Genomic DNA, 23503 nt, shown 5'->3' on the forward strand with positions numbered 1-23503 from the left:
ATCTTCTTGGTCTGTCTCTTATAGTTTAGGTAGCGAGATTCCCTCTAGGAAAGAGTGGAGTTCTGCCTCTGTGTGTTTTCTCTCAGAGGTATATAGTTTGCAGTAAAAATCATCAAAAGTTAAATTGATCTTTTTTGGGTCATATGTGACCTCGTCCTCTGCTGTTCGGATAGCCATGATTGTACGCTCTGACTGCTCCTTTTTTAATTGGTAAGCAAGCAATCTACTGGGCCTATTGCTATACTCATGGTATTTCTGTTTAGTAAAGAAAACCTTCTTTTTTTATCTCCCGAGTATAGTCCAAATTCAGTTTGGCTTTGGCTGCTTTAAGATGACTCCAGGAGGTGCTGTCTGGGGATTGTTTATGTATTTTTCACAGCATTTCAGCTCCCTCTCGAGATCTAGCCTGTGTGCTTCCATTGCTTTTTTCTTAGAGCATATGCAATTAGATGACCTCTTAGTGTGGCTTTAGCAGCGTCCCACATTGTGGCCGGAGAAACAGGATAATCTTTGTTGTCTTGTGTGTAGTTGTCTATCCATGTAGTTACCAATGTATGGAACCCTTCGTTTGATAGCATGGAGGTGTTGAATTTCCAGCTCTTTGACCTCGGGATGTTTTTGCAGAGGTCCAAGCGGAGGTGGACAAAGTCGTGATCTGAAAGTGCTATGGGTTCGATTGTACATGTGGCTGAATTTATTAAACTCTTTTGATAAAAATGTAATCTATACGGGAGTAGGTGTTATGGGCATGAGAGTAGTTTGTATAGTCCATAGATGAGCTATTAGTCTCTCTCCAGATATCTATCAGTCCCATCTCTTTAGTAAGAGAGTTCAACATCTTTGCAGATCTAGGATTTGTGGTGGGGACTTGAGATGATTTGTCTAGGGTTGGGTTAAGGGTACAATTAAAATCTCCGGCCACCATGCCAAAGGAAACACAATGCTCATTAACTAGTTGCTCCTACCCTCTACTTTTTTGAACATTTTGTTAAAAATCGCGCAACATTTCAGCGCCCTGCTACTCATGCCAGGAATATAGTACGTTCATATGGTTAGAATGTGTGTATAGGAAACCCTCGGACGTTTTTAAAACTGGTTAAATCACGACTGTGGCTATTACATAACGTGCGTTACATCGGAAAGCGCAGGAAAACCTGATCACAGAAAATGGAAATAAATATCCTTGCGCCACTTCCAGCAGTTGTTAACAGTGAGCCGAATTAGATAAGACCGAGCATTCAACTCCCACAGCATCCCCATGTAGTCGAGTATCTTGTGAATTTAATCCTCTTTGATTCTTGGTTGAACCGAAAGAGGGGCACGACGTACCTCCGGTCTCCGCCCAGATCATTCCGGAAGAGCTCTCTCCTGAAATTTTTTCCAAGACGACAGCTAATGATATGTACATCGCCTACGGATGATTTTTATCGCTTATTAACGTTTACTAATACCTAAAGTAGCATTACAAACGTATTTCGAAGTGTTTTGTGAAAGTTTATCGTCTACTTTTTGAATTTTAAAAATGACGTTACGTTGTGAAATCGCTGTTTTTTTTCGTTTATCACACAGTCTACATATAACGATATCTTGGCTTTATATGGCCCGATTTAATCGAAATAAAGACCCAATAGTGTTTATGGGACATCTAGGAGTGCCAACAAAGAAGATGGTGAAAGGTAATGACTGTTTTCTATTTTATTGTGCGGTTTGTGTAACGCCGAAATGCTAATTATTTTGTTTACGTCCCCTGCTGTGCTTTTCTGTTGTAGTGTATTGGTGCATGCTATCAGATAATAGCTTCTCATGCTGTCGCCGAAAAGCATTTTAAAAATCTGACTTGTTGCCTGGATTCACAACGAGTGTAGCTTTAATTTGATACCCTGCATGTGTATTTTAATGAACTTTTGAGTTTTAACTAATACTATTAGCATTTAGCGTAGCGCATTTGCATTTCCAGAGCTCTAGTTGGGACGCAAGCGTCCCAGGTAGAGGTAAGAGGTTAAACAGGGTTATCATTTTGACATGAAAGCAGGAGTATCAGTGTTAGGGGCGTATATGTTTAATATAGTAATTGGTTGACCATACAGTGACCCAGTTATCAAAATAAATCTCCCCTCCGGATCAGATATGTTTTTGTCAATTATGAATGGAACATTCTTATGGATAAGTATGGCTGTACCCCTACTGTTTGATTTGAAAGATGAGAAATTCACCTGTCCCACCCAAGCTCTGCGGAGTTTGGCATGTTCGGCATCACAGAGGTGTGTCTCTTGTAATAGCGCAATGTCTGCTCGACGCATCCCGTTGGATCTATTACCCCCCAGCTCAATCTTAATTCTGTGTTCCGAAAAAAAAAAAAACGGAAAAGTTAGCAACGCACAACGTCTCCCTCTCCCCACCAAAGAAATGCCTCATCCTCTCCTCTCCGCCCCGCATTGAGTAAATGACAACGTAGACCCCGTCCAGACCACACTAAAAGAGGGAGAAAATAAAATCAATAGCCCAGCCTACATATACCTCCCCCAGGGGACATAGGGAACCCCAAGTAATAATAGCAACAAAAAAAACAGGGAAATAAAAGTAGGCTGAAACATTAGTAGGCCTAGGTTAGGCTATAGAGCCCATCCCTCTCAGCTATAGGAAAATAAATATAAATTGGACGGCTATAATGACATTTAGCCGGGCGGGTGGGTCTTTGGATATCGGCTATATGTTGCCTTACCTCCTTTAGTAATAGCATTAATTGCATTTAGTCTCATTGACCAGGATTGTCTTTCAAAAAACGTTTAGCCTCTTCGGGAGTTTTGAAGTGTCGCAAGGCTCCTTGGTGAAGAATCCTGAGCTCGTTTGGGTATTTGAATCCCCTGAAGATGCCTCGGTCAATGGAGTATTTCTTCACCTCGTCAAACTCTCGGCGCTTTCGGCGTATTCCAGCTTACAGGTCCTGGTGTAAAGTGAGTTTGGCGTTTCCCACTGTGATGGTGTTGTTTTTCGCCGCCTGTAGGACTCGTTCCTTGTCGGTGAATCTCAGGAAACGTATGGTGATTGGGCGCGGTGGTTGTCTGGCTGCTGGTGGGGGCCTCAGTGCCCGGTGAGCTCTGTCGAGTTCTATGGGCCTGTCGGTGGGCAGGTGGAGCCACTCGGGAAGTTTGTCTTGCAGGTAGCGGATCAGTGGCATGTTTCCCTCTTCTTTTTCACCCAGATTTAATAGAACACAATTATTCCTTCGCCCCCTGTTTTCCAGGTCCTCTGTTTTCTCTTCCAGATGCTCTATTTTCTTTTTAGCATATGCTATTGTTTCCATGGCATCTGTCAATAAGTTTTCCATGGATAGGATTCACCTCTCTGCCTCGGCCAGGCGCCCAGCGTTTATGGTTATCTTGTTGTTGATGTCAGGCAAAGCGTTTTCCAGGATTGTCACCTTGCCCCCTATCGCACTGAGCTGAGAATTAATGGCATCTAATTTAGTGTTGAGTTCTGTACGTTGGGATCTCAACTCAGAAAGGATGTCTTCGACAGAGTGCGAGGTTGGAATTCGTTGGGCCTCGGGGGGGGAGCGGGTTCTCTTGCTCCTGGCTAATGGCGCTAGCTTTTTCTGAAGCTAGCTTCTTCTTGGAGGCTTTTTCCGTCGCTAATGCTCGAGTCCGGGTAAAAATGTCACCTGTAGTGTCGTCTTTTGTAGCCGCCATGACTTTTTTTACTAAAGCTAAAGGAGTTTGAACTTGGAGTGGAGGTAAGATTGGGAATTGGAAACTACTTGTGCGGAGCTCTTAGTTCATGAGGCCATCTCGTTCAAGGGTCACGTGATCCTCCGACCAGGTCTCTTTTGAAAAATAAATGTTATCTCAATGAGAAAAATCCTGTATAAATTAAGGTTGAATAAAAAAAGACATTGCCAGTAGGCTGTGCGGGTTGTCTAGTCTACATGATGAGATTATTTGTTTTATTTTTTATTTTACCTTTACTTAACCAGGAAAAGCCCATTGAGACCCAGTCTCTTCTTCAAGGGAGACCTGGCCAAGAAGGCAGCAACAATCAATACATTACAGAATTAAAACATACAACAATGCAACATGATTCAGCCTAACAAAAGCATTTACACCCCTCTATAACGGAGTCTTCCATCAATATTTTTAATTAATTCAGTGGCACTACCATATCTAGATGAAGCATGGATTGTAGACTATTCCATGCGTCTGGTGCACAAGAAGAGAAGGCTGTCTTGCCTAATACTGTGAATGTCCTGGGGACTTGAAGTAGCAACAACCTAACAGACCGGGTCTGGTAACTGCTGGTGGTGAAGGAGACCAGACTACAGAAGTAAAGAGGGAGTTTATCCAAACGGGCTTTGTACATGAACACATAGCAATGTATCTTTTTCTGAGCATATAAAGTGAGGTCCAACCTACCATTTGGTACATTGTACAATGGTGGGTGAGTGACTAGGCATTTGTCATAAAGCGCAAGGATGCATGATAAACAGAGTCCAGTCTCTGTAAGACAAAGGCGGTTGCATGCATATACAACACGTCAACATAATCAATTACAGAGAGAAAAGTGGCCTGAACAAGCTTCTTTCTAGCCATAAGTGGAAAGCAAGCCTTATTCCGAAAATAAAACCCATTTTCAATTTAAGCTTCGTCACAAGATCATCCACATGAACTTTAAAGTACAACTTGTCATCCAACCAAATACCTAGGTATTTGTAGGAGGAGCCTTTTTTAATGGGCAAGCCACCAGATGTGACAATGCTAACCTTCTCTGGCTGAGTGCGAGGTCTGGTAAAGGTCATGAATTTAGTTTTTTGTATATTCAAGACCAGTTTGAGACCATAAAGGGAGGCCTGCAGTGACTGAAAAGCAGTCTGGAGCTCTTCAACAGCCTGAACCAGAGAAGGAGCACATGAATATATAAATGTATCATCTGCATATAGATGTTACTTTGCTGGTTGCATCCCATTTCCCAAATCATTAATAAAACAACACAGGAGCTAAAATGAAACCCTGGGGCACACCTCCATTAACCTCAAGAAAGCTAGACATGTGATTGTCAGTATATACACATTGTGTTCTGTCAGAAAGATAGTTCCTAAACCAATTTACTGCCCCTTCACTGAGACCAATGTTTCTGAGTCTAGCTAGCAACAATTCATGGTCAACTGACTCAAAGGCCTTTGATAAATCCACAAACAGAGCAGCACAATGTTGCTTTTTACTGAGTGCTTTAAATGCCGTTTGCCACTGCCAAAGCTGCAGTTGTGGTGATGTGCCCAGATCTAAAGCCAGACTGAACCCTGCTCAGTATGTTCTTTTCAATTAAGGCATTTTTTTAAAACTGTGAGCTCACTAGGGATTCATAGACTGGCCAGGATAGGGAGTTTAGAGATGGGACAATAGTTATTAGCATCTGAGGGATCTCCACCCTTTAGCAGTGGGAGGGGTATGGAATTGGTCAAGAGACTCAAGTTGAAAATGTGAGCCACCACAGGTTCAGAAATAATACCAATAATACTCTTAAGAGGTAGGGGTCAAGGTTGTCTGGACCTGCAGATGTTTTTGTGTTTATTGCCTTTAGTGCTGTATAGACCTCAGTATAAGAAACATGCTCAAAGTTAAAATGGTTCACATGAGGGCCTATATCATAGTTGACTGTAACAGCGCTTACATTAGAGGCCTAGGCCCCACCATTAACAAAAACTGAACCAGCAGATATGAAGTGCTTGTTAAAAACCCCTACAATATGGGCTTTATCCTTCACTTCATTAGAATCTATCATTAAATGGTCAGGAAGGCCAGAGGATACATTAGATCCTGACACTGATTTGATTAGCTTCCAGAACTTGGTAGGGTTGTTTAGGTTCTCTGTGACTGCATTTAAATAGTCATCTGATTGGGACTTCCTGATCAAACCTGTGCATTTGTTTCTTAGCACTCTGAAGGAGGCCCAGTCAACAGGAGCATTTGTATGTCTAACTTGAGCCCAAGAGACATCTCTTTCTAATTAATTCTGCCAAGTTATCTGAAAACCAGGGATTGTCCCTTCCACTGATTCTACATGGCTTCACAGGGGCATGCTTATCACAAATCGACACAAATTTTACGTAAAAATAGTCCCAGGCAGTGTCAACATCAGGAATCAGACTTACTCTGTCATTATTATGGTACAGATCATGTAAGAACGCTTGCTCATCATACTGTTTAAACTGTCTTTTAAAAATATAACGGAGTTTGGCTTTGGTAATTTTTGTATTTCTAACACAAGCAATTGCACAGTGATCACTGACATCATTACAGAATATCCCAGTCAATGTGTATATGTATGTGAGGGGTATTCGTTACAGTAATGTCCAATAGCGTTGATTTGTTCGGTTCTCTGGACAAGAGCGAGAATATTTTCATTTGTCAAACAGCAGTCAAGCACCGATCACCATGTCACCAGAATAAGACCCTCAACATTTATTGGAAGACAGCATCACGTTCATCACCTTGCACTTTCACCACCCTGTGAAGTTAATCATACATGATTCCATCTGTAGCCTAATAAACTGCATGGCTTCCCGAGTCGTAGTGGGAGGACAACACACCATATCATCGCGTGACTTCAAATGTACTTCGAGATAATGGTTATTTTATCAATATTTGCTTAAAGGCGTTTCCACCGCCATAATTCAATTTACCGACACAAAAAGATCCCACCATGTCGGACGAACAAATGATCTGTTGACATTTAGAAAACTACACCGAAACTATCCTGTTTCCATTACAGCGGTCAATATTTTTTTTTATACACAATATGACTTTACTCGCATAAAAACTACGGATGGAAAAAAGGTTAGTGTAATCAGTTAATTAGTTCTATGTTCATAGGAAGCAGGCTCAGTAGGATCAATAGAACTGCTTTATAACATGAAATACTGTATGGGACAGAATGGTTGGTTCTATGTCTATGCATATCTACATGTATCTGTCAAACATAGGTACATTATATATTCATTATTTATCTGGATGGATCAAACCCATTTCATAGTTCTGTGACCCATATCCATATCACTCTAAATCAATTACTCTGACTTGTGTCTGAGTTTCATTAAGGGTAATAAATTATTATTACAAATGTGAGCTCACACAATAGCAAGTTCGCTCTGGTAAATCCAGTTACAGTTGAAGTCGGAAGTTTATATACACCTTAGCCAAATACATTTATTCTCAGTTTTTCACAATTCCTGACATTTAATCCTACTAAGAATTCCCTGTTTTAGGTCAGTTAGGATCATCACTTTATTTTAAGAATGTGAAATGTCAGAATAATAGTAGAGAGATTCATTCATTTCAGCTTTTATTTCTTTCATCACATTCCCAGTGGGTCAGAAGTTTACATTCACTCAATTAGTATTTGGTAGCATTGCCTTTAAATTGTTTAACTTGGGTCAAACATTTTGGGTAGCCTTCCACAAGCTTCTCACAATAAGTTGGGTGCATTTAGGCCCATTCCTCCTGACAGAGCTGGTGTAACTGATTCAGGTTTGTAGGCCTCGCACAAAATATTTCAGTTCTGCTCACAAATTCTCTATAGGATTGAGGTCAGGAATATGTGATGGCCACTACAATACCTTGACTTTGTGGTCCTTAAGCCATTTCGCCACAACTTTGAATGTATGCTTGGGGTCTGTCACAACCGTCGAAAGAACTGGACCAAAGCGCAGCGTGGTGAGTGTACATATTCCTTTTATTTGAAATGACACCGACAAAACAATAAACAATACAAAACAACCGTGAAGCTTAAGGGCTATGTGCCACAAACAAAGACAACTTCCCACACATAAAGGAGGGAAAAGGGCTACCTAAGAATGGTTCCCAATCAGAGATAACGATAGACAGCTGTCCCTGATTGAGAACCATACCCGGCCAAAACAAAGAAATACAAAAACATAGAAAATAGAACATAGAATGCCCACCCAAATCACACCCTGACCAAACCCAAAATAGAGACATAAAAAGCTCTAAGGTCAGGGCGTGACAGGGTCATTGTCCATTTGGAAGACCCATTTGCGGCCAAGCCTTAACTTCCTGACTGAGGTCTTGAGATGTTGCTTCAATATATCTATATAATTGTCCTTCCTCGTGATGCCATCTACCCCCACAACATGATACTGCCACACCCGTACTTCAAGGTTGGGATGGTGTTCTTCAGCTTGCAAGCCACCCCCTTTTTCCTCTAAACGTAACGATATCCATTATGCCCAAACAGTTCTATTTTTGTTTCATCAGACCAGAGGACATTTCTCCAAAATATACGATATTCGTCCCCATGTGCAGTTGCAGACCGTAGTCTGGCTTTTTTATAGCGGTTTTGGAGCAGTGGCTTCTTCCTTGCTGAGCGACCTTTCAGGTTATGTCGATATAGGACTCGTTTTACTGTGGATATAGATACTTTTGTACCTGTTTCCTCCAGCATCTTCACAAGGTCCTTTGCTATTGTTCTGTGATTGATTTGCGAATTTTCACCAAAGTACATTCATCTCTAGGAGACAGGCCGCGTATGACGGCTGCGTGGTCCCATGGTGGTTATACTTGCTTACTATTGTTTGTACAGATGAACGTGGTACCTTCAGGCGTTTGGAAATTGCTCCCAAGGATGAACCAGACTTGTGGAGGTCTTGCTACACCTCCAACTGACTCAAATGATGTACATTATTCAATAGGAAGCTTCTAAAACCATGACATTATTTTCTGGAATTTTCCAAGCTGTTTAAAGGCACAGTCGACTTAGTGTATGTAAACTTCTGACCCACTGGAATTGTGATACAGTGAATTATAAGTGAAATTATCTGTCTGTAAACAATTGTTGAAAAAATGACTTGTGTCATATACGAAGTAGATGTCCTAACCGACTTGCCGAAACTATAGTTTGTTAACAAGAAATGTGTGGAGTGGTTGAAAAACGAGTTTGAATGACTTAAGTGTATGTAAACTTCCGACTTCAACTGTATGTTACTCCGGTAAAACTGGCAGGAGTTCCATTGGCAGGGACAGATCAGGAAACATTCCTGCGGGGATGGAACAGCAAATGCTTTCATTTGCATTTTGAAGGTTTATCTTCCTGGAAGAAAACGAATTAGCACGAATTGCTAAAACCTTCTGTTCATGATGGCTGCACTAGAAATACAAAGGAGGAGAAGAAATCCACTTTACTCTGCAAGTCTGTATGTTTGTGTGCAGTTAGAACACATCTCAGTGTTGTGCAGGGTTATGACATTCCTGAGGCAACACAAGGTATATTGGTTTCTAATGGATTTGATTTCAGTCATTTGATTCCAGTCATGCACCAATCCAGAAAGACAGTTGATTTGTAAGAGTGAGTGAGTGTGAGTGAGAGAGTGTGTGCTTGTGCGTGCATGTGTGGCTTCCATCTGATAATTTCACAATAAAAACAAAGAAGCACCTTCAACATCCAACTATTGCCTATCAGCCCATAAAATGGCATTACAATAACCATGTCAATAGCCGTGACAATATCAGCCAAGCATCAATCCTGATTTAAAACTCTTGAGTAAAAATGTTGGTACATTTACCAATATTACACCGAAAGGATAATGCTCCAAAACAATCAAAACACTTTCTCCAGTTATGGACACTTCGGTTTACTCTGTACTGCATAACAGAGTGTTTGCGTCACATAAATACAAGAACAACTTATTGCATGCGGTTTTGCTGTAAGGTTTTATTGACACTTGCTTTCTCAGACGTCATACATGACTGCAGTTGGGGGAGAGTCTTTATGATTCCACTTCAGAAATGTTACCACATAAAGGAGCTATTCAGACATATCTGCAAGATAAAATAACCATTGTGGGATTCAAGATGACTTGTTGGAAACATTCTCACAGTTATATCATTTTTGTTGTTGCTGATTAAATAGACTATAAACCTTACAGTATCAACACAGTATTTGTCTAGAAAATAATAGTATAAATTGGCGTCTAGACATAAATACATGGTGGCTGTTCTAGCTCTTATCATGAACTGGAGCGACCTGGCTTTGGAGGCCAATAGAAGGAAATACAGCCCTGGCAGGAACACATCTGTCAAATCAAAGTACATTTCCTGCTGATTGTTCAATTAAAGATGGATTACCCTAACATACCACCACATTGATTCTCATCTATAGTGGCTTCCTCCCCAGTCGATACTCATCTGCTTATTTACCACAAGGCAGATCACTTAAAACAGCATCAAGCTAATTCTTACTGCTGTAATCTGGAGTAAATGGTAAGAAAATACAGAAAAGAGATGTTTGACAAAATGATCCTCTCTCTGAGTTCATTATGTCTTTATACAAGCATGAAACCAAAGACAAGATAGATGACGTGAATGAATCTGGGCAAAACATAGGCCCAAGTATGGGCAAAAGTTCAGATATTTATTTTATATTATTTCACCTTTATTTAACCAGGTAGGCTAGTTGAGAACACGTTCTCATTTACAACTGCGACCTGGCCAAGATAAAGCATAGCAGTGTGAACAGACAACAACACAGAGTTACACATGGAGTAAACAATAAACAAGTCAATGACACAGTAGAAAAAAAAGAAAAAAGAAAAAAAAGAGTCTATATACATTGTGTGCAAAAGGCATGAGGAGGTAGGCGAATAATTACAATTTAGCAGATTAACACTGGAGTGATAAATGATCAAATGGTCATGTGCAGGTAGAGATACTGGTGTGCAAAAGAGCAGAAAAGTAAATAAATAAAAACAGTATGGGGATGAGGTAGGTAAATTGGGTAGGCTATTTACCAATGGACTATAGAGGAAAGTAGGCGTCATCTACCCGTCATCTACCTGTATTGAACTATTGGTTTGTAAGTAAGTATTTCACGGTAAGGTCTACACATGTATTCGGCACATGTGACAAATACAGTTTGATTTGATTTGCACGGTGAGTGGTTCTTCTTTCTGCCTGGATGAACATGGAAATGCCATACTAGCTGCTGCATTGCCAAGAAATCTCCCTACGTCCTGCCCAACACGGCAATGGGATATTAAATAGTCGCTAGCTTAAAAAAACTTCTTCAGGCTAGGGCCTATTTTTTCTCAATTTCCGCCTGACTGATGTGCCCAAAGTAAACTGCCTGTTGCTCAGGCCCTGAAGCCAAGATATGCATAAAATTGGTACCATTGGGAAGAAAACACTCTGAAGTTTGTATAAATGTTAAAATAATGTAGGAGATTATAACACAATAGATATGGTAGGAGAAAATCCAAAGAAAAACCAACCAAATATGTTGTTTGTTTTGAGAGCAAGGTCTTCCAATAGAACGTATAGAGAAATCGTTAAATCTAGCTCCCAGTATGAAATTCCTATGGCTTCCACCGGATGTCAGTAGTCTTTGTTCAAGGTATGTAAGTATGTGAATATTTAATCGCTATTTGTGAATTTATGAAACCTGTGCCAGTGGAAAAATATTTTGATGTGGGGCGCCGTCCTCAAACAATTGCATGGCATGCTTTCGCTGTAAAGCCTACTGTAAATCAGACAGTGCAGTTAGATTAACACAAATTTGAACTTTCAACTGATATAAGACACTTGTATGTACCTAAATGTTTAATATCCATCATTTTTACGATTATTTATTTGAATTGCACGCCCTCCAGCTTCACCGGAAGTTGTCCCGCTAGTGGGACCCCTAGCCTTTTGACATGTAGTATGTCATGCTTGAGGACATTAGCGATAAGTATCTATATCAGAATGGCTTTAATGTCTCCCTGAATATTTTTCTCTCTCCTTGGAGCAGATCAATACATTTTTTTCAAAACATACACTTTCCGATCCAATAAATTGACATCTTTCGTTCTGCTCTGCTCTGTGCATTAATTTGTGTGAATCTCTCTCTCTCTCTCTCTCTCTCTGGGTGTGGTTGTGTTTGTGAGAGAAAGAGTGAGAGAGCATGTCTGTGTGTGGTCTCTCTCACTGATTGCGGGGGACACTGTCATATGCCTTCCCGGAGCAACTTGAGCATGTTTGCCATGACCACCCAGCCCCTGTCCTGTTTACAATTCTAAACAAGACAGGTGCTGCCTGCTAGTGTAATGGTGTATATTCGAGTGAGTAGTGCATACGTGACAACACACAGAAATGCTCTCTCACTCTTACTCTCCGAAAGATGTCAATTTATTGGATCGGAAAGTGTATGTTTTGAACAAAATATATTGGACCACAATGGAAATAAGCTTTTAAGCTTCAGTTGTGTTATCATTGATGATTTTCTTAAATCATATGTGGAGGCGTCACCGGCTGGAGCGCCCTGGAGGCAATGGGTCTACGTGCATCCATATGTGTGTGCATATAGCACACATTCCTCCCCAGTCTAAGGCCAATAACAGTAATGAGTTGGATCAATGAGCTGACGTACTGAGGAGGAGTTATCTGGACTGTCTCTGGTAGCGTGCCACACCCACCAAGTGTCTGTCTGTATCACACATACCCTATCTGGACTGTCTCTGGTAGCGTGCCACACCCACCAAGTGTCTGTCTGTATCACACATACCCTATCTGGACTGTCTCTGGTAGCGTGCCACACCCACCAAGTGTCTGTCTGTATCACACATACCCTATCTGGACTGTCTCTGGTAGCGTGCCACACCCACCAAGTGTCTGTCTGTATCACACATACCCTATCTGGACTGTCTCTGGTAGCGTGCCACACCCACCAAGTGTCTGTCTGTATCACACATACCCTATCTGGACTGTCTCTGGTAGTGTGCCACACCCACCAAGTGTCTGTCTGTATCACACATACCCTATCTGGACTGTCCCTGGTAGCGTGCCACACCCACCAAGTGTCTGTCTGTATCACACATACCCTATCTGGACTGTCTCTGGTAGCGTGCCACACCCACCAAGTGTCTGTCTGTATCACACATACCCTATCTGGACTGTCTCTGGTAGCGTGCCACACCCACCAAGTGTCTGTCTGTATCAAACATACCCTATCTGAGGCCATTCACTCAAGGTTGGTGGCAGCAGCAGCACAGCACTGAATACGGATGACTTGTCTGTGACACAACAGTGGTGACAAATTGGCCCAAGAAGTGCATCAGCTGCCTGTGAACCTACATTATCATATTGCTTGGACTGCTCTTAGGAATCAATGTGTTATGTGGAATGAGTAAATGTGGTGGTTTCTTCTTCGGTGGTGTATCGACATTATCCATTCTTTCCATGGACTTTTTGATCGTGAATGATAATAACCAACACACTACTAAATGAAAATCAAGCCTCAACCAGTTATACTACAGTGTTTTCACTTATTCCCTCTTCTCTGTGAATCCCACTTCCACTCATGCGTATTATTCAGTGTGCTCATTAGGTACCAAACACATCAGTTGTTCCACTTCCCACCGCTTCCTTCTCCATTCTCATTGGTCCCGGTGGACAGGCTTTTGCCAACAAAATATATACACGTATCTTCAGTGTCGCCACTCGAAAATGTATGTACTGTATACTGTACATGGAACAACTGTCTCCATTGGCATACACTAAAATAACATCATCCCCTCATCCTGACATTGATTCACTGTGGAGTTCTCTCAGGATGTTTCTCATATCTGCTTCAATCACTCTCTGATAGGACTGTTCCTGGACTCTAATCTGAGTACAACTCAAAGGTTCTAATCAAGCCCTAAAGAAGATTGTATTCCCTATCAGTCACGCCCTGATCTGTTTCACCTGTCCTTGTGATTGTCTCCACCCCCTCCAGGTGTCGCTTATTTTCCCCAGTGTATTTATCCCTGTTTCCTGTCTCTCTGTGCCAGTTCGTCTTGTATGTTTAGTCATGTCAACCAGCGTGTTTTTCCCGTACTCCTTTTGCTATTCTCTTTTGATAGTCTTCCCGGTTTTGACCCCTGCCTGACTCTGGACTACTTTCCCGCCTGCCTGATCATCCTGCCTGCCCTGCCCTTGATTCTGCCTGTCCTTCGGTACCTTTTGGACTCTGAACTGGTTTTGACCCTTTTGCCTGTTCACGACCATTCTCTTGACTTATTTGATTAAAAAATATTGTAAGACTCCAACCATCTGCCTCCTTTGTCTGCATCTGGGTCTCCCCTTGTTTCATGATACTATGGCCATAATCATAATGGCTGAGAAATTGTCACATCCATAATCATCATCATCCTACGCTCATGACAATAATATTAATGAACGTGTCATCAGCGTTCCAGTCCATCAGCAGCCAGCTGGGTCTCAGAGGACCAGTGTTCGCCACATTGTGTGAAGCCTGTAACCAGCCGTGTCCAGTGTCACTATTCGTCTTAGCCTGTGGAATAAAATCAATTCCTCCAGAATTATGTTTTCCAGACAGGAAAATGCAAACCCTGTAAATCAGAAAGGACTTCCTGTAGAGCATTCACTGTGATTGATCTGACTGTGGACTAGATTTAGGAGGCATGGTGTAGATACAAGTACTAGGTGTAGGCTTTTACCAGTTCTTCAAGAGTAGTGTTCAGTAGTCACGAAACAGGAGAAATTACTTTGAAATGGAGTAAGACTCCCACAAAGGCCACCGTGCCTGCCTGCAGAACCATTCTGCTAAGCATACACACAGCGTCAACACTTTTTAATTGTTTACAATGATTTATGTTTTAGTAGTGCGAGCGAAATCTTTCTAGGACAAAGAATAACACATGTTGTAAAACAGAGGATTCAGAAGAACTGCAGAAAGTAAGTACTTATTTTACAGCAAAGTGAATAGTGTGTGAGTTACAGTACAGTAGGTAAGGTGAATGTCCACGGCTCATTTGGTGCAGAGAGAACAACAGGCAGTGCCCTGCCAGTGGTGACATGTACGTTTCATGAGTCCTGGCACAAAGCCCTCTCTCCTCCCTCTTTTCCTCCAGTTAACAACTATCTACCCAGGGAGACGAGAACTGACAAGCTCAGCAATACAGTAATTGGCTTCACTAAGATGACATCCCAGGTAGACATAGTTGGTTAAAGACATGAAAAGGTGCACTGTGTTAAGACAGTCTGGCTGTCTCATCTTACAGTCGTCCACTGACGTGTGGTGAGAGTCGACTGCCCTCATGGGGTTTGGCCCAGTCCAAAAAGACTATCGTTGATTGGTTAAGTACGATTTGTCAGATGATTTAACATTACATAACTAAAATATCATTTGGACTTTGAGTCTGGCGATAATCACGTTGCATTCATTTCGAGGATAACTACAAAACAAATGTTGGACAAGGATGGAGTCAAGTATAGTCTTTGTTTACTTTGTGAGAAACTACAGTGTCATCCCTGGTGGTGGGTGGTGGAAATCTTTAGTCTCGGAGGACCTGTCACGTGTATTTTGTGATTTTAAAGCAGCAGTTAGCGGTTGAAACAATAACAAAGCGCTCTCTGTTTCGGTAAAAGCTGGGGGACGGGCCTGGAGAAGTGTAACTACTCTCAAATACATAGACTGAGCTATGGATGCAAGGACTGACCATCCACGATATCAACATTAGTTTTAATCATGTTTTAAAGCTGCATAGTGTTTGTTTAAATTTACATTGTTAACTAACATTGGAGTAAAACAAGCTTATATGTTGAGTTCTGATGGGGTACAACAGTTGAACTAAGCTCATGAGACATGAATAAGTTATTTTCTTCATGAATAAATGGGGACATATCATTCATTTATAATTACAAAAAATGGCTGTAGCAACTGCAGATTGCCTCTTTAATTAAGTTCCTCCCTGCCTATGTCTATCCTCCCGCCATTCCTCCCTGACTCTGTCTCTCCTCCTCCCTTTCCTTGGTGAGACACAACCTGCAGGTCACCCAGATGCCTCTGCCTCCTGTTCCTGCTTCTTACTTAAACTTTATTTACGTCAGAGTAGTTTAGTCTCCAGGGATTGACTGACTTCTGAACCTTTCAGACTGGGAAAATAGGTTACTACATATGACAGAAAACCACATATACACAGGAGATCGCCTTGTGATACTGTGGCTTAGAATGGTTTGAGTAAAAACTCTGCCGGGAAACTTGTATTACCCTCCACAGACAATGGGACAATTAAGACGGAGATGTTTGTAGATGCTGGCACATTCATAAAGAGTTTATCGATTTAGAAAATATACATGTTATAAGTAGCCTGCAATTTGTGATTGTTAAGATTATCATAACTCAGTTCAAAGTTTTCATACTAACAATAAATAGTCAGGCTTTTTTATTGCAGCCATTAGATGATGTACAGTAGTGCTTTGTAACGTACGTAATACAATACATTTTAATTGTGATTTCATAGTTGATTAAAACATTTATCTGATGATTATTTGGGAAATATTGAGCATTGTTGTACTGATGTTAGATACACTCACATATATGCAGGGCAGGCACACACAAACACACACACATATACACACACATACACGTATACACATACACACACACATACACACACACACACAAACACAATTCAACACACTCCCACCAAAACAAAACTGAAAACAATCAGTGGAGGAAGGGGTGGCCCTCTTTGAGGAAGCCCTCAGCAGCCAATTACCCTAATCTTTTCCCCAATCAGCAACATGGCTGCCCCTGATAAGACTAAGCAGCTCCAGACTCACCCATGGAAAAGAAGGGGATCCCCAGCAGCGTGGAGTTAAACTTCCCGTCGGAGATGAAGAAGATGCCAGCTGCAGTCACGTTGGCGATGGCTATTGTGAGCACACCCAGTAGACCCAGGAAGGGCTTCCCCCTCAGGCAGTCCCTCATGGAGCTGGAGATGGTGGCTGCCAGCAGGAGGAGTACCATGCTGACCAACACCTCCCCTTTAGCCAGCACTCCCGTCTGGTGGAAGTCCCTCCACAGGCTGAAGGATGTGAGAGACTGGATGTGCAGGTCCTCGCTGAGCGTGGACAGGCGCGAGATGAGGGCGCAGAAGGCGTTCTCCCACTTCTCTGCGATGACGTCCTGAACCACGGGGCCATGATTGCGGAGGTAGTAGGTGATCTGGACGGCACGGGCAAACTTCACCTGCTGGTCTCGGCTGTTGGGCGAGAAGGCCACTCCACCCAGCTGGTGGCCGATGAAGGACACACGACCGTCCTGGGGGAGGGAGCACAGCAGACAGGATACTATCAGACACACTGACAGATGAATCTCAAGTCCCTACAGAGCATAGCTGGTGATACGCTGTTTGGTTTCTGTTACCTGAAATAACAACAGTCGGTTATGTTTTTGGATTATGATTATCTTGTGAATGATTTAAACACTGTGACCCATCAATCAACCATTACATAATGCATGAATTCCCTGCAGGATAGATAATGACACTGAATACATTTTACGGTAAGATAAATAATGTGTAATATCATATTTACTAAGCAATAGTAAAATTGCACTATGATAAACTATTCCCATCATTTATACTATAGTAAATTGTGTATCTGGGAATCATGCCTGAAAAAGTCTGGTTACTACAGCTACTACAGAATCAGAGCACATGTACTGTACTGTATGATTCCTAAAACACGGTTGAATAAGACACGTTAAACCAATCACTGGCTGCCGAGTTGTTTTTAGAAAGGCATATTTTGTCCTATCAGTTCAGCACGCCGCTAGTATAGGGATGCCGTGATATTCATTCCCCCAGAAGGTGACTGATATGTGGAGATGAGATACAGGACACCACTTAACTGTCCTCCAGAGAAGATGGATCTCCTAGACAAGTGGGGAAACAGTTAACTTGTCAGCCAATTGTGGAATTATGCAAATGTAATAGAGCATTGTTTGTTCATTTCGGACAAGGGCCCTAGCTGGTCTGATTTGATCACTATTTGTAATCTGCAGCCTACTGTACTGTACAGACAATCCTGGATCTCTTCAATACAATACTTGATGTCGATTGTACAACTCTAACGTCAGAAAATGAATGATTCCATGGGGTATTGTAATTAAATACCACTTGCACTGTCAGCAGAACAGGGAATTTCCTGGTATTATTGCCATTCATTCCCTATCATGATCATGTAGATGGAGAAATCAGTAAGAACTTCTCAAAACAGTGGACCTGAACATTTATAGCCAACCCCACACCACAAAGACTCCTCTAACAAGCAGACGACATGAAAGTCTGACATACCAACCAGAGATGTAAACGTTCATAGTGCAGTGCCGTGGCTTGGTTTAGCATCAGACTAGTAAGCACATGAATAAAGCCCCCAGCTGACATCACAGCACTGAATGAAGAGCAACAAATGTGTCAAGACATTCAGCTCAGACAGACGGGGAGTATCAATGATGCAGACGATAACCAGACAACGCATGGAAGTATCTGCCAAAGAGGGGTGGAAAAGAAGGTCAGTATATGGTCAGTATATTCCAACCTTAAAACGGAAGCCTTTTACCCAGATGAGGTGAAAGGGGTTGGTGGCAACGGGAGGACAAGGGCCAGAGACATATGGGGAAACAGGCAACTAGCTGCAATAGTAATGCGTGGAGACCGTGGCCTTGGATGCAGAGGAATGAACGGTAGTAGGATGTGCTGTCTAGAAGTGATTTAGGGACAGCCCAGTATGAATTAACAGTGCAGGCCCAAGTGCATTACACAGCTAGGCCTGGTGCAGGAGAATTAGCTAGCTCACACTAGAAATGCTCATATTGGAGGAGACACAGTAGCTAGACATGTGCCTTGCAATTTAAGATGCTCTGTGTAGCAAAGGCATTATTTTGTACAGTACAGTTTTCCACTCAGTGACTAGGCTACTCATGTTACCCAGCATAATAGTCTCACTCAAGGTAGATTATTACCTAAGGCTCTATCTACACTCATTAATCTAATGGGCTCAATGTGCCATGTTACTAGCAACAGATCTGGTCACCTGTTGTAAAATTAGGCTACCTGTTGTAACTGTGTAACAGCTGATTAAAATATAAACCTCATTTATAACCTACTGTTTAAAATGACATGGGCATATGTAGCCTAGCAGCCTAGCAATACATCTGCAGAGGTCTGCAATCACAACATACACTTAGGAGGCATAACAATATTTTACAGGGGAAGACGGGATGCAGGCCCTTACTAGTCTATCAGCTATGTCATTATATATGTGCAGGAGAGGGAGAAAGACACTGCATCAGAATAGGAAGGGGGATATTCCCTGTATACTGGAGCAGTGCAGGGCTGTGCCGCCAATTCACAACCTGCAGCTAACAATTAGCCTACACACCGGCAATTCAATCAATCTATTCTGAGTGTTTCCTTGCCTTGACTGCCTGATATGAAGACATCAGCAACCTACATAATAGGCTTAGTGAATACAACTATTGCGTTCATTGAGAAATTATTGCAGGTTTCAGACAGTGGGTTATGGTCTCATTACAGAAACATTGTCCCACTGCTAATCCAAGTAATTCGTTCGTTTTTTTAATAACACAACGTGTCAGTCACGTTCTCTGACACTCAAATCGGTAATTGATGCTTGCGGCCAACAGAAACATTGTAGCCTATCATTTTACTATAATAAAACAGAATTCTCGCCTTCTTACCTTTAAGGTTGTATTTGGATAGCTCACGGGCACCTTCGAGAAAGTATAATTCGACAGAATAGCTAAACGGATATCTTCGAATATCGTAATTATATCATCCAAGATGCATCGCTTATCCTGATGGCTCAGGACACAGAGATGAGCGAAAGTGTAATTGAATCCCTTGTAATTAACACTCAAATCCAACACCTGCTTGTGAACCTGCAGGACCTGGTCGGCTAGCTCCAATATATTTCCCCCAGACTTGGCCAGTAGAATCAGTCTGCCATATCTGCCGGGGGTGTGCAGGTCGGAATACAGCTTGTTTTTAGACTGGTCGATGGGGAAAAGGCTGTTCGCAAGACTCCGCTCTACTTTAGCAAAGCTGTGGGTCGGGGCAACCAGTATCTCGAGGTCCGTTTCGGGCTTGAATCTGCTCAGGACTGTAGATCCGAAAATGATGGTTAAGACTGCGGGAACGGTGAGGAAAAAAACCGGATGCCTACTAACAAATAAGCCCAGCCAGTAGAAAGAAGCTTTGAGCCCTCTGTGTATCATTTGCCGCAGCATCCTCCTCCAGATCCAGCTTGCAGATGCCCCGTTTCTTCCTATGAAGCACATGTGACATGAGACTCCGTTGCCCAGTTTAGTTCATCTGTATAATAATACACTACACCTGGGAAAAGAGCACTGCAGCAATTTCCAACAAGACTGTCAGATATTGCTCATCTCTCGTTGCTTTTTGTTGTTGTTGTTTAATCTCAAGCCATTCCTCCCACTTATTAACCTCACATCCGTGACTAGTCCTATTGCTCCTGCTGCAATAGCAGCAACCTGCGGCTGTCTGATGTGCTTGCATACCTAGTTCTAACTACACTATTGGTGCCGCCTACTTGACTGTAACCATGTGCTGGTTGAAGGGGGAAGACGGAGAAATGCTGATGGTGTGTTATTTTAGGAACACGCGCAATAGCCATAAGAGTCGTGAAATATTCACTGGTGGCACAATGGCCACATGCACTTCCTGAAATCACTCCCAATACCCCATGAATGAGAACCATACTGTTGCGCTTAACGCTAAATAGCCAGTAGCCTAGGCTATGCTAGGTGTATTTTATACATGGGTGTATTTGATAAATCACATAGTCTTGCTCATATTTAATACTAGCTAATGAATTATCATCGTGAGAGGGGGAGACAGCATGTCCTTCAAAGCCTTTCAAAGTCATGGGGAGTTTGCTGAGGAAGTTATTTTTTCACCTCAGGAAGTTTATATTTACATTTTAGTCATTTAGCAGACGCTCTTATCCAGAGCGATTAATAGGAGCAAAGTAAAGTAAAGACAACGCTGGATTGCCTCTCAGTACAACACTTGTTTACACCTGCCACACAATCTGGGACAATACTGTCAATGATACCATCGGGTTACAGCAGGCTACCTATAGCTCACATTTATCTGTTAGGATTCATTGGCAGTAAATAAACAAACAAGCAATTCAGCACTATTGAGGCGATTCAGCGACATAATCGGAATTCCTATTTTCAGCACCAGGACAGCGTGGACAGCGACAGTCACTTGACACTGTAGAGTCCCAGGCCAGGATACATGGAAAGAGGCCTATACAGGGAGGGAGACGCCTAGAATAACCTGGAAGCCACCCCTATGAACCCTGCATCCTTGCATGACGTTAGCTTCAACTACCTCCACTAGGCTACATACAATCAAAAGACACATTGACAAAACTGTTGCCTAATATAGTCATGTTTGTTCCCTTGTGCACTGTGAAGTGTGCCCTCTCCTTGGAGAACGGATTCACTATTGCTCTCCTCAGTGATTGACCATACCACTTGCCTTTAAATATGTGCCAAGTGTTTTCTTTAAAAATCCACCAGGTCTGTGGGATGGTCACATGCACACTGCTGTTATTATGAGTGAAAGGAAAACATCTCAAGACAAGTGGATGAAGTGGAAGCTTAATCGCTCAGACCACCCTGGTTGCTGCAATATGCAATGTAATACCTATAGGCTAATGTTAACTAACTCTCCCTCCACTCAATGCCAGTCACACCACGTCATAAAACACTAATGAATTGAGTTTGTGACGCTTTCTGATGAATGGTGTCGTGAAAGAGTGTAACACAATCCTCCAGCCTGCGTTGCTTCACACTAATGACTTTTCATTCAGCTCACTTATAAGAGAAATGATCTAATTATGGTGATGCATTCTCCAAAGTGCACATAAAAACAACCACGGCATTGAAAGTGCAGCAGGACATCCATCATGGCAATGAAGTCATATATGGCATACCTCAAATAAATAATCATAATAACGTCATGGAGGAAATTAAGTCACCAACAAAGCTAGTAAAGGAAGTTCTCCAATTACTCTAGAAAGAAAGAAACCATATGGTAGTACAGTAGGTTTTGCTGCGTGCTGATCTGCATTGGACGAAGAGCTTGGTTTGAGAGCTTCAAGTTCCTCGGTGTCCACTAAGGATCTATCATGGTCCACACACACCAATACAGTCATGACAATGCCTCTTCCCTCTCAGGAGGTTGAAAAGATTTCTCATGGGCGCTCAGAACCTCAGATCTTCAAAAAGTTCTACATCTGTACCATTGAGAGCATATTGACTGGCTACGTCACCACTTGGTATGGACACTGCTTGACATCCAAGGCTACAGGGGGTAGTGCGTAGAGTCCAGTGCATTAGTGGGGCCGAGCTCCCTACCATCCAGGACCTCAATACCAGGCGGTGTCAGAGGAAGGCCCTGAAAATTGTCAAAGACTCCAGCCACCCAAGTCATGGACTTTTCTCTCTTCACGGCAAGCGGTACTGATGCACCATGTCTGGAACCAAAAGAACCCTGAACAGCTTCTACCCCCAAGCCATAAGACTGCTAAATAGTTAACCAAATAGCTACCCAGACTATCTGCATTGACCCTTTTTGCGCTAACGTTTTTGACTCATCAGATACGCTGCTGTTACTGTTTATTATCTTTCCCTTTATTCCTAGTTATGTGTACATACACTCCATGACAAAAAGTATGCAGACACCTGCTCTTCGAACATCTCAATCCAAAATCATGGGCATTAATATAGAGTTGGTCCCCCCTTAACTGCTATAACAGCCTCCATTCTTCTGGGAAGGCTGTCCACTACTGTAGATGTTTGAATATTGCTGAAGGGACTTGCATCCAATCAGCCACAAGAGCATTAGTGAGGTCAGGCACTGATGTTGGGCGATTAGGCCTGGCTCGCAGTCGGCGTTCCAATTCATCCCAAAGGTGTTCGATGGGGTTGAGGTCAGGGCTCTGTGCAGGCTAGTCAAGTTCTTCCACACCGATCTCGACAAACCCTTTCTGTATGGACCTCGCTTTGTGCACAGGGGCATTGTCATGCTGAAACAGGAAAGGGCCTTCCCCAAACTGTTACCACAAAGTTGGAAGCACAGAATCGTCTAGAATGTCATTGTATGCTGTAGCATTAAAATTTCCTGTCACTGGAACTATGGGGCCTAACCCGAACCATGAAAAACAGCCCCATATCATTATTCCTCCTCCACCAAACTCTACATTTGGCACTATGCATTGGGGCAGGTAGTGTTCTCCTGGCATCCGCCAAACCTAGATTAGTCCGTTGGACTGCCAGGTGGTGAAGTGTAATTCATCACTCCAGAGAACGAGTTTCCGCTGCTCAAGAGTCCAATGGTGGCGAGCTTTACACCAGTCCAGCCGAAGCTTGGCATTGTGCATGGTGATCTTAGGCTTGTGTGTGGCTGCTCGGTCATGGAAACCCATTTCATAAAGCTCCCGACAAACAGTTATTGTGCTGACATTGCATACAGAGGCAGTTTGGAAGTCGTTACAACCGAGGACAGGCGATTTTTAAGTGCTACGTGCTTCAGCACTCTGTGGTCCCGTTCTGTGAGCTTGTGTGGCCGACCACTTCACGGCTGAGCCATTGTTGCTCCTAGACGTTTCCACTT

General features: G+C 42.5%; 1 protein-coding gene across 1 annotated transcript in view; it reads right to left on the reverse strand.

Annotated features, from left to right (window-relative positions):
• The window catches only part of LOC115139359 (patched domain-containing protein 1), a 29907-nt gene extending 9678 nt beyond the window's left edge, over nucleotides 1-20229 (reverse strand). The window contains exons 1-2 of the mRNA XM_029676637.2: nucleotides 19534-20229; nucleotides 16611-17091 (exon numbers count right to left, since the gene is read on the reverse strand). Coding sequence (XP_029532497.1) covers nucleotides 16611-17091; nucleotides 19534-20133 — 1081 coding nt within the window. The 5' untranslated portion in view covers nucleotides 20134-20229. The remainder of the gene's footprint in view (nucleotides 1-16610; nucleotides 17092-19533) is intronic.
• Between the last annotated feature and the right edge of the window lie 3274 nt (nucleotides 20230-23503).

Source organism: Oncorhynchus nerka, linkage group LG13 (assembly GCF_034236695.1).
Source record: "Oncorhynchus nerka isolate Pitt River linkage group LG13, Oner_Uvic_2.0, whole genome shotgun sequence".
Lineage (NCBI taxonomy): Eukaryota > Metazoa > Chordata > Actinopteri > Salmoniformes > Salmonidae > Oncorhynchus > Oncorhynchus nerka.